General features: G+C 50.4%; 1 protein-coding gene and 1 long non-coding RNA gene across 12 annotated transcripts in view; one reads left to right on the plus strand and one right to left on the minus strand.

The window, feature by feature from the left end:
- The window catches only part of LOC144155755 (uncharacterized), a 42,596-nt gene extending 37,619 nt beyond the window's left edge, over positions 1 to 4,977 (minus strand). The window contains exon 1 of the long non-coding RNA XR_013319628.1: positions 4,483 to 4,977. This is a non-coding gene — a long non-coding RNA (uncharacterized LOC144155755). The remainder of the gene's footprint in view (positions 1 to 4,482) is intronic.
- Positions 1 to 12,231, plus strand: part of LOC144155754 (putative nuclear hormone receptor HR38) — a 56,047-nt gene that overhangs the window by 29,022 nt on the left and 14,794 nt on the right. For 4 of the 11 annotated variants that reach the window (XM_077687378.1, XM_077687379.1, XM_077687377.1 and 1 more), the window contains exons 3-5: positions 8,062 to 8,232; positions 11,484 to 11,671; positions 11,737 to 12,228. In XM_077687378.1, the coding sequence (XP_077543504.1) occupies positions 8,062 to 8,232; positions 11,484 to 11,671; positions 11,737 to 12,228 (851 nt within the window). Of the gene's footprint in view, positions 1 to 8,061; positions 8,233 to 10,155; positions 10,639 to 11,354; positions 11,672 to 11,736; positions 12,229 to 12,231 lie in introns of those variants that run through there. The other 7 variants (XM_077687382.1, XM_077687381.1, XM_077687384.1 and 4 more) reach the window with 7 other exon arrangements.

Consider the following 12,231-nt stretch of genomic DNA (forward strand, 5'->3'; position numbering starts at 1 on the left):
TGCGCAAAATTTTATGCAGGCGGTGTCACTGTATTATCAATTGAAATGATTTGACACGTGCAGTGCGTGCCTTTCGGCGGACAGCGCGCGGAGCAGCGCAACTCGTCGCTGGCATCGCGAAGTGCGACGCGTAGGCGCGTATATCCGCTTTGTTCCGTCCTGCTGTCGTAACGATGTATCGACGCCGAAAGACTCCCCAGATTTAAGGGTGGCCGCTGCGGGAGGCGCTGTAATGCTTCATCACGAGGAGATTCTGTTTATATTTATTCTTACTGGAGCAGTTCTTTTGTTTGTTTGTTTATTACTCATAGAACTCCCCAGCGCAGCTGTTGAGTTAGTGTGAAGTTTTATTAGTATATATGTTCAATAGCTAAGCGCTAGTATCAAGGTGTACGGAGCCCGTGTCAGTGGGCGTCGGCGCAGGTCCTTCGCATTGACAGAGAATATCCGGCGAACATGTGTACTAATTCTTCGGATGAGCAATTTTTCGAGAGATCTATTTCCGTAACGACTGTTTTATTTTCCCGCTCTCTAGATGGGGCGGCGCTACCAAGTCATTGCAAAAATTATGGCCATTCGCCCCAAATTTTGCATAATATTCCCCAACTTTAGCAGTTATAAATAGCTTTCGAATTAACCCTGCATCGAAAAAGTCTTTCTGTTTAAAAAAGGTAGCATACTGCAGTAGGATTGATTTTGAGTTGCCAGGCTGTCTGCAGTGCTTTTCAGAAAGCTTGTATTTTGATGAAAAACCATTGAGTTTTTATTATCCCCGGGAGAAACTCCATCCAATGTTGACATGTGCATTAGAATAGCTTGCTTCAACGTAGAGGTTTTGATCAAATTAAGTGTCAGGCTGTCCATGACATCAGACCAAGTTGCACGGCTGTAAAGCTGCGAGTGACTACCAAAATGGCGTCTCGAGTGTAAAAATAATTCGTGCACGCTTTCGCAATTGTGAACGACGTTTTCATCAGCTATTAACCGCAATTCGGAATATGCTCCTGTAGTGAGGTGTATATCCGTCGTCATAAGCCATACTTGTATTTTCACACCTCCGTATGTCGATGTCACAATATTTCTCGTCACCATTCTACGTACTGAGAACTCCTCCGTGAACGCAACAAATGCTCCGAAGAAAAAGCGTTGTATGCAGAGGAGCGACCTACACTTGTATGCGGCAGTACCAGCTCCCGTTAAACGGGTATTTCAATGTGTTTCGTTGTATGAGCAGAGAAGTTAGTCGCTACAGATGTTTCGCCGCCCACGCAGTCTGATTCGCTTGCACTGTTGCAATGCGGGCATTTTTTTTTTTTTTTTTTTTTTGTCAGATGGCGCATTAGAGCGTGATCGGCGTCTGCTCGGCGGAAGCCATTGTGATGGCAGAGCAGAACACGGGGAGCGCATGATCTCGTCCTTTGCGGGGCGAGAAAGACGCCTACGCCGGGGAGGAAAGCGGCCTACCAAACGCGCCCTGGTACACAAGGCGACAATAGCGCCGTTGCCAGGGGTGCGTCGGCTCAGTGGGACAGATGATCGCCGCCCGCTCAACCGTCGTGGACGCTTACGACGGCAAGTCCGCGCGGAGTTGAAGTGCGTGTGACGTCGCCGCTCTTCAGCAGCGGGACCTTGAGTTATCGGCCCTCATTTCCTCCCGCCGCGGCCCGCCCTGAGAGGCGCGCTTCCCCCGGGCCGTGGGCGCTTATCGCCATTAAAATACGTGCGCGAATAAAAATAGTCGGCCGTACCTTGCTCGCGCAGGCCATCGGCGATTTCGCTATCGTTCTAAAACAAGCGCGCATGCATGCCTATCGAGTGTTTACGTTGGCCGCGCCGATAATGCGCGTTGAAGTGAGAAATTCCATTCCGGGAACGTCAACAGATAAGCATCGCTCGCGTAAGTGCAGCGAGTCCGAGCCATCGAGCGAAAGCTCCGCACTGCATCACGACGGACACGCGTGGCCGCCGGTGCACCGGGTCCGCAACTACAGTGACCGCGCGTTGCTCTAATCGCGTCGCCACCCTGGCAGCGCAGAAAGCCCAGTCTTGCGTCGCGGACTGCCCTATTTTTATTTTTTTAATCAGCGTTGGTATCTGAGGTATTTCATAATGCGGATCATTATTTAGTTGCCTCCATCGCGATACGCTAGCCGATCTGGCCTGGAAACAAAAGAATGAGCTAAACGTGCGCCGCGCGAGCACAGAGCAGCAGTACGCACTTTTCCACATTCTCACCCTCTTCGAACACGGTACACCCGACTGGCTGCGGCGCGAGAAGCAAAACTTGCGACGCACTCGCACGGAGCGGCAGTACGCGCTGCTCCACATTCGCAACTGGGCTACGAAGAAATCCCTGAACACCGGTTTCGAAGAGGCGCGCTGGCGTCAATGACGTTGTCCTAAACCGTTCACATAGGCCGTTAGTCTCGATACTAGCAATCAACCGTGCAGACTACAACAGCATCGACAGCCTAGGTGAATAAAGTGTTTACCTAAAATTTACGTGGTAGTTTACACGAAAAAAAAAACGGTTAAATTGACCATTTCATAATTACTGAAAACAACATCTAAATAAATAAAGTTTGCACTGTACAAAAAAGCGTTAGGTAGTGATTCTCGTGCCCGATGATGTCGCATATTGCAAACAACTAGCGCAGTGGCTTCTGCAACATTTCTTCTTCCGCAATATTTACCAATTGCAAGCAATTACAAGTAATTATCCCAAGTATTTCGGAGTGATTTCAAGTAATTCTGCCAGTAATTCTCCGAAACAGCACAAGGCTTCGAAATTAAACATTGGAGGCTAATTTTTCCCGTAATCTTTTTTATAATTTTTTTTTTCGTTTATAAGCAGTTGTGCTCAGAGCGGTTTCTGCTATTTAAGTAACATTTTTCCCCAACTTTGCCTCGAAATAGATTTAAAGGGCCACGGGCAACGTTGTTGACAAGGCACAGATAGATATGCTAATTGAGAAAAACCTGTCGTGGCGGCTCAGTGGTTAACACGAGAGCACAGATTTGATCCCGGCCACGGCGGCAGTTTTTCTACTGGAGGCGAAAACGGTAACATTCATGTGCCAAGATTTCGACGCATGTTTAAGATCTCCAGGTGGTCTGAATTAATCCGCAGCCTTTCATTACGGCGCTTCTCGTAGCCAATTAGGTGCGTAAAATCCCAAATCGTGACTTTTGTTTTAATTCGAGGGAAGGGGAGGCAGAGTATATACGTAACATACAATTCCCCCTTGTTCGATTCGTGTCGCTCTCCCGGGACCACCTTGGCGGAAAAGCGCGAAACCACACAGATAAGATGCGAACACCGCCGCGCTTGAAGGTGTTTACGTCTTTCACGTTCGCGTCGTTCTGCGCTTACATATCGTGTAGTTCACTCATCATCGACTTGCACTCATCATCGACTTGCAGGCCCATTACCGAATATCAGATAACAAGAGAAATGTACTCAGCTATTTTAAAATAATCATGCTACAGCAAACATGTCCTCGCGTTATCCGCTTGTCGCCGTGTGACGCACGCATTAATTAATCGCACAGCCTCGTTGAATAATCGACTGTTGCATCGATACTAAAAATCACGGACACATCGCGCACCTGCACCGATTGCGCCGGTGGTGTGTTCGGTTCTTGCTGTAAGTACGCATAAATAGAGGCCTCGGAACCACCGGCACAGAGAAATTCCCGCTCACGTCCGAGCTTGAACTGCGTATAACAATATTGAAGTGCGCGTTCCGACCAATCGGATTCGTGCACACGGAGTTTTCTGAGACGGCAGTAAAATCAGCGCCAAAAAAAAATGAAATTGGTTGATAACTTCTGCGGAATGCAACCTAATAATTTGCTATAACGGTGGTGCCGAAAGAAAGTCCCCTACTTTGCTACCCCGCCCACAAATGCTCGCAGCTAAGAAAAACGCTTAAGATCAATTCCTTTTTTTCCTTTAGGTGTTTTAGTCTTTCTTCAAGGTGCCCGGAGTAAGTACAGTTACTATACAGCGCTGTACTTTCGTGCACTGTTGCTTTGTTTTGCGGGACTCGATCAGCCTAATGGAGTGTATGAATCAGCAGGATCAGTCATTCCTTCAACGCTGCCTAGCATCCGCACAGCGCAGCCGCTGGTGGTTTGTCGGGCTCGTGGACAGTCTTTGCGGGCGGCATGCAGCGATGAGCATCGAGTTGCGACTCACGCGGTAGCACTGAGTACAGCGTACGACCATTTTATTTTTTTTTTTTGTCTGTTGTTATGATTTGAATTAGGCACGCCCTTGAGATGATAACAAGGGCAGAAAGGTGTCTCCTCTTACGAATCGAGAGATGGCGCCATTGTTCAGTGCTCATTTCTTCGGTGTAGTCAACAGCATCACTTGGAGAGGGCGCTGCTTAACTGTCGTACAAAGATGCTATGTTGCGTCGTAAAAACAAAACAAACAATTCTTCTCCGCTGCTCCTAAATGTCGCAGGGTACTCACGTTTCTCTAAGGGTCGGTTAGCGTATATCCCATGGGATTCGCTTGCGCTCGTAACTTGTGGTTCGTCAGAAGCGACGGAGAGGAGTACAGTGCAAGCGGACAAGTTGCGACGAACGTGCCAGGAAAATTTAAATATATCCTCAGCAACCCTGGCGAAGTTTCGCGCCCGCGCCACGCCACTACTTAGTGCAGTTCCCAGAGTGTAGGCTCATCGTTTGATGGATAGCTCAATTGTGGTGGCCCTGTTTGGCCGGCTATGAATAATACCCGCTTTGATGGTAAATATTTGCACGTCCGTCAAGTGCTCAACTCCGTGACATTACCGGCGCGTCGCAGCAGATACGATGAAAACTGCAACTTCAAACGTCAGGTTTATCTGAGAGTATCACTTATTAGCGGCGGTTGTTTACCAACCCCCGCACAAACATGAACCGCGCGATTCGCGGCGCAGGTACACGTCGCATGCGGGTTAGCAGAAACTGGCCTAATACTACACGTGTGCACCTTCTGTCTATAGCAGCTCTACAATTGTTCATTACAGCGGTGGAATCAAATTGTTTTTTGTTCTATTTTTTTAAGGAACCAACCGTTGATTATAACGAGAAAAAAAAACGACGATACACGGGGCTTCTTCCTGCCAAGCGTAAATGCGCGGTTCGCGGTTATGGTAAAGGTCACATTCGATGAATTGTTCTATAAAGAAAGAATACAATAACAAATTAAGCGGCAGACTGCCTGGAAGTCCGTCGCGCGCAGAAAACGTTTTTCCACGTTTGCTGACAGGCTTCAAAAGTTAAATTTGTCTTTGTCAACGCTTGCCACCTGCATTGTCGCAGCAAAACGCGCTGATTGCCGGGAACCATCAGCGTCATACTGGCGGGAAAGTGAAATCAAGTTCAGTTTATATGACCTTGCCGTATTCGTGTATTCGTACATAGTTATCTGTTAGCTTTGTCTGTTAGCTATTGGGTTGAATTATTGATTATTATTTTTTATTGCCTACGTCAGTAGCCCACTTAGTTTCAGTAATTAGCAGTGCGTGGGCATCGGGGCCATTTTATGCCCTTCGTACTTGCTAAATGTATACGTCTTTTTCCTATGAATAGTAAAAGCAACGAAATTCTTTGTTCCTGTTGAGGGGCAAATGATGAAAGCTGGTCCAAGTTGAGGCCAAAACTGCCATGTCGGCCTTCAGAGAGAAAGTGACACGGGGAGGGAGGATGATGATGATGATGATGATGAGTCCGGGGTTTAACGCGCCGACGCTACACAGGCGATGATGCGTGCCGTGAAAGGCTCCGGATTAATTTTGATCACCTGGGGATCTTTAACGTGCGCCGAAATCTCCAACGCACGGACGTTTTCGCTTTCCGACTCCATCAGAAAAGCGGCCGCCGCGTGCGGGAATCGAACCCGCGACCTCATGCTCAGCAGCGCAACGCCACAAGGCGATGGAGGAATTTGTGGAGCCGTGGGCCTCCAGAATAAGGCCCGACGGGCCGCAGGTTGGGCCCTGTTGGGCCGCAGGTTGGGCCCTGGGCCCTGTGGGCCGCAGGTTGGGCCCGTGGGCCCTGTTCCAGATGTAAAGAACTGTGTTAGCCCTGTTGGGTCGCTCCGAAAAACCAGCTTAAATGACTTAACGACCTCCGTTTATTGCGAAGTGCAAGTCTAAGTTCAGTTTTAAATGAGCGCACGTTATTTAATTAATTCAATTTCACAGCATACCTCAACTAATTCATCTCATTCGCCGCTACTAGCAGTAGTATACTAAATACCTCTGGAATGCTCTGTGACTGAAGCGTCAAAGGGCAGTTGAAAGCAAGGGCCAATCCCCCAGCTACGATTCCAACCGCCATGGGTCGTCGACACGGGCTCATCGACGTCATTTACCTAGGGTGACGTTTGTTTTGTGTGCTCGCGTATAGGCCGCACGGTCACCTGCGAAGGTCGGGTTGATCTTCTCCTCGCGTTGTCGGTGACGTGATTAGGTGCGCGTGATTAGGTAAGGTCGGCCGTACGCTACGTTCCAACCAGACGTGTGGACACGGGGCACAATGAGAGGCTTGGAAGCCGGAAGGCGCGGACGTTAACCTGCTGAAGGTATTTGCCGCTAATGGTTGATTTGGCGGTGATGTGAAAGAAAGAAAGGCCTGCTTCTCTTCGATCCTTAGACCGTGACCAAACATCCCATCGCCACGCGACAGTCCGCCGGTTCGAGCGACCAAGGCCTTGGCGTCCGAGTATTTCAGAGATTATGCACGCTTGACTTGTAGCCATGCCTACATCTGCTGTCTACACTCCAAAGAACCTCCATAGGTCGGCTTCCCCACAATTACCTTAATGCTCATTCAGTGCGCTCAGGCAAATTCGACTGACTAACGAGGCTGGGTATTTAACTTGTCTAAAAGATAGGGTCAGCGCTGTGACCTCAGACAACACGACACGCCAACATTGTGGGATGTCAGAACGCAGACCACGTTTTTTTTTTTTTTTTTTTTTTTTTTGCGTGAAGTCGAACGCTGGACTTCTTTGATCGCAGTGATCATCAAATTTGGTGTGTTGTGGAAAAGTAGTCCCATGGGTGTCTTGAAAAGTGTAATTGAAACGGCTACGCAGGCGCTGCATGAATGAGCGTTAAGAGTCAGGCGAGTTGGTATGGTACCGAGCAACGAGGATGAAAAGGAAGGCTAAGACACCATAAGCACTGCTTGACACGATACGCGGATAAGAAACGACAAGACACGCGAAGAACTTTGTTTGATGCATATGTGAAGCTGGCCTGTCAATAAGCAGATTCTTAACGATCAGATATATGTCGTGAAAGGCACACAACAATGTGAAGAAAGCAAAGACGGTTATGAAATGAAGTGCGTAGGCTACTATCGTATATAAATGTTCTTCTTGAACTGCAATTTTTACAAAGAGAGGGAGGATAATTGTAACGTGTGCGCAATGAGCGCGTTCTAATTCTGAATAATTTGCTGCTGAAATTCCCAACGCATGCTTTAATCTTTTCCCGATGTCGCCACTAACCTTGTCATGCTGTAATACTTTTATGACGCCTCAAAATTTTTGTAAATACTAATACTCTTATGTTATGGCTAACAACATTGGTAAATGGTAAAAAAAACTGTAAGTATTGATACTGTTATGTTATGGTTAACAACACTGGTACATGGCTGATGGTATTGAAAAATTGTATTGAAGAACGGTGATCACCTTCTGAGTAATGCACGCCCACTCTCCTCCTTATTATTTCACCAGTCACAAAAATCTATCCCCTTAGCACCATTTCAAAAAACCGCGTTGCTATCTGAAAACAACAAAAACTAACCTTTCTGTACTTAACACCTGATACATCATGAGATTCTTCTTGAAAGTTCTACATGCCACTTTAACACACAATTTCACAGTTGTTAGCCTCTATTTAAGCAGCATGTAAGAAACACGATGTCGTTTTGACCAGCCAAGCAATCAGACAAAAACGGATAAGCATGATTCATTCATAGAAACCACTAAGCCGGCCTTTGCGTCTGCAGAGCGGTGATGAGTTTCCTGGTACGAATTGCTCCCATTCAGATCACCAGCCTGCGCCCGTGCCGGCTTGTCGGCGTAGAGTCGCCGGAGAGGGCCTATATGCGAGGAAGCGAGGCCTTTACTGCCGTCAACGGAGTGCTTGACTGGCACATTGCTGGGCCAGCCTGCTCGCCAACCGGAATCGGGCCCGCCTTGTTGAGCAGAGGAGGGCAGGCAAGGAGCAGACCGTGCCCTGGTCCGGTTAAATGTGCAGCGTAATGTGTAACCACTGCCTCGCAGCCTTCGAAAGCATTGAGGCGGCAATCCCTTCGTGTTTGGTCCGTCTTTCTTTTGTGTGTGGCTCCTAGTCCGTATATTAAGCAGGAAATACATCGTCTAACGCTAGCCTATGTTGAACTAGCGACGCAGTTACAAACAAAATCTAGTTTCGGAAATATTTTCCTGGTATACGCACATGAAATGTTAAAAATTTGAGACATAGAAAGAAAATCGGAGCGAATTAAGTTGTCTTCGCTTTGGGACAACATTTATACCTAAATGGGCCTTCGGGTAATATCTGCTTGCTCTTAATGCGCGAGAAAAAAAATAAATTGCAATACAAATTTGACAATTACAAAAGAACGGCAGATTCTAAGCAGGACTGCTTAGGAACTCTTTAATGATGTGCGTACTAGCCCATGTCGGTTTTGTTTGCCATGCATCTGTTACATAGCTGTGTAGAGCTTTTTGTTTTAGAATGCAGAGAACTACCGTGACCTCAGCAAATATCGGCACCAGGCATGATTAGCTATTAAGGCAAACGCCGTAATATTACTTCAACAACATGAATGACGATACTCGTTAGTATGTAACCATAACATAACACAGGACACTAAGCTAACGGACATTTCCTATTTTGCCTTGCCTGGTTACCGACACATTTAGCACTGTCGTAGAGTGTTGCAATTAATTATAAACAACCATTTTAGAGAATGCATCAATGGGCTTTAATGTGCTTATCGACGCGACCTGCTAATTTTTTTTTTCTGTATTATGCCTCTCGTGTAGACTTCTTTTTCATTCGAATGACGCAATGACCAGACCATATAATCATGCATACAGTAGAACTACTTACATGCATTTTTGTCCTTCCTGAAGAACCAACCTGCTGGCTGCAGGCATGGGATGCTCACGAAATTGTTTTTCTTAGAAGTACATTAGTACCGTTGCAAAAATAAATAAATCAAATAAAATGGTTACAGCAGAATATCGTAATCCTTAGCGGACTAAAATAAGAGCCTTTTTATACTTTTTAGCTTTCCACTTGTAGCGGAAAACTAAAACTTTCGCAGTGAGACGGCATAAAGCTGATCGTGGTGATCTTCCTGAAACAATTGGTTTCCCTAATGTCTGTTATGGCAGATTGGTAAGGCGATATATAAATGAGGGGGTGGGGAGTAGACTTGATACGAGTCGTAGCAGCTTGATATCTGGGCGGACTGTTTCGTCGATGTCCGTCCATGCTTTGAATACTCCCTCGAGTGGCGCTCGCTTACGTCACTCATGGCGAATCCTTGTTAAAGTCCTGTGCAGCCCGGAGCACTCGACCGGAGTGTGAGTGCTTTTTGCGATACGCGCGCGATGCCCTCGGGAAGGTGCCTCGCCGAAAGAACATAGGCGGGGCTCGCTAGGGGCGTACACGCGTGCCCTCGCTTCTCGAGACAGATGAAGCCAAATGAGGTGCGGGAGCCGCCGAGTCGGCAGCTCCGGGCGCACCTATCACGAGGCGCCGAACTGTGGTGCGGCGGTCACGCACGCGTAACCCGCCAGTCAGCCGAGGAAACAGCCCTCTGCGGGCTGGGTCGCCGAGCGATCCTCCGGCGTACTTACGCTTGCGACCATAAAACTGATACATATTTCTTCTTTAATGGAGCTAATCCAGGCACTTTATTAACCCTCGGTTCCTGAGCGGAGAGTCAGGACAGAACGACCACCTGTGGGCACAAAGGGTCGCGCCGTCTAATACGGGAGTAGTAACGACACGGGTTCAGTGTGCCCACGAGGACGAGCCTGCCGAAGGCATCTCTCGCCCTCCTCGGAGAGGCGCAGATGATGACGAGCGGAGACGTGCGATCGCTTAGCATGCGGCTGCCGCAGCAGCAGCAGCAGCGCCTCGACCTCGTGTCAGTGCCATTTGGCAGCGAGGGCGCGCAGCGCGCAGCTCAGTGGACACGCTCTCCCCCACGGCGCTCGGGGAGACGGATGGCACCCCATTGGCGCCTTTGACGTTGGTCTTCGCGTGACGTACTCAGCACGGGCGTGTGCACGCCCAGCACCTGCTTCTCACTCGGACCACGTCTAGCCTTTTAAGCTCGCTTGTTAGCGATTGCCTTCGCTTCTGGACAGGCTCTCCCCACCGCCACCTCCTCGCCCTCTTCCCTCGCGATGACACGCGTCCCTCATTGTTTCTGGCACCTGCGAACCGCGCATCGCCGCTGGACATGTAATCCTTGAGGCGACCGATTATATGCAACCCGCGGCTGCGCTCGCTTCCATTGCGAAGACAGACAGCCGCGGATGGAATTGGACGCGGCTCTTCGCATCCAAGGCGCCTGGCACGGTTTCGTAGGCAGACCTCACGTAAGGCTGACCTCAGGGGCTACCAGTAGCGGGGTGCCCGACCGGACCCTCGTTTGATCCATGGCCTAGCTTCACGCGCCTGCCACGTATTCATTCCCGGCCACTGGCCGTGTTGTTGGGCCTCCCCTGGTTGTGGCGTAGTTAACCTCCTTTGGTCCTCGCAAATCTTCCCGCTGTCTCGGGGCTTGGGGAGAGCTGTGCAAAAGATGTGCTGTGGTTAAGTTTACTGTAGCTTTTGCATTTGTGCTATGTTTGTTTCAAATTGTATTTTGCGCATATTTCCTGCCCGGTGAGTTGGATAAGCTTAGTGTGACTTTCGTTGTGCTTGCTGTGCAGATGCCAGTATGCTTGATTGCCTTTGTTGTACGTGCGCTTTGAGTATATGTAAGCCTTGAACGCATGAAGTTTCCATTTGAGGCGTACATGTGTCATCGTTTCTCTTGCAATGTGCCGCGCGTAGACGCCGCGGAAGAGAGAGCGCACTGGCGGCGAAGCTCTGTTCCGCGGCGGCTGCGAGATGTTTCCGGGAGCTGCTCGCGTGCCGTTCGCCGAAATTATTCGCCAGCGCGCGCGACCCTTGTCGCGGAGCCATTGGCCTAAGACCTCCGAGCAGCGCCCGTTTGAGGAAAAGCGCGCAGGCAGCGCTCGGCCCGGCCTGCCTGCGCTCTTGGCGCTGCCGACGCACTCACATTGGATCGTCCGCTGTTCGTTTGCAGAGCGCAGAGCTAAGCTCGACGAGCAGCCTCTTGCACGCCGACTACCTCTCATCCTCGTTCACATCCGAGGAGTCGTTATCGCTGGGCGAGGAGCTCACGCTCCCCGATCTCCGTTTGGTGGGGGCGCAGGTTCCCTCTGAGGTATTCGGCGGCAGCGTGGTGAGAGAGGTGTCCTCCTACCAGGAAATGTTCCAGTCGGGCTTCCCGGTGGTCAGCAGTCCCCCCCTCTCCGAGCAGCCCACTCCCCTGGCCCCCCTGAGCATTTCCCCCGCAAACCCCTCCGCCCTGCCCAGCTTCGAGGAGACCTACTCGCCCAGGTGGGTTCAGCGCGCGCCCCCCCTTGGGCCGGCCAGGCTCTTCAGCGAGCGCCCCTTGCTTCCAGGTACAGGCGGGACATCACACACTCGGGAGTGTTCTCATTCAAGTTCGAAGAGCTGCGCTCCGACGCCGAGCTGCCGGCCGAGGCTGGCAGCCCCGAGGCCTACCAGGTGTCCGTGGGCGGCTTCGCGCCGAAGCCGCCCACCGGATACCGGCCGCCCTTCACGCCGCCCACCATGGCCACCACGTCGCAGGAGTTCTACAAGAGCGAGCCGCCCTCGTACCAGAGCTCGAGCTGCTACATGCAGTACCAGGCCGAGCAGGAGCACGCCAAGGCCGGCTTCTCGGGCTACCTGCACCCGTCTCCGCCCGTGTTCCAGAAGGGCCTCGTGTTCCCGGGGCCCTCGGAGAGCTCCAGCTTCTCGCTCGTCTCGGCAGGCTCCTCGTCCTCGCTCGCCTCCTTCCCGGGAGACCTGACGCCGCCACTGCCCAGCCCCGGAAGCAGCTCGTGGCCGCAGGCCCGCAAGCCACAGCTCATCAAGGCGGCCGAGCCCAGGTG

The sequence above is a fragment of the Haemaphysalis longicornis genome, unplaced genomic scaffold (genome assembly GCF_048455015.1).
Source record: "Haemaphysalis longicornis isolate Haplotype H1 unplaced genomic scaffold, Haemaphysalis longicornis Haplotype H1 scaffold_1, whole genome shotgun sequence".
Classification (NCBI taxonomy): domain Eukaryota; kingdom Metazoa; phylum Arthropoda; class Arachnida; order Ixodida; family Ixodidae; genus Haemaphysalis; species Haemaphysalis longicornis.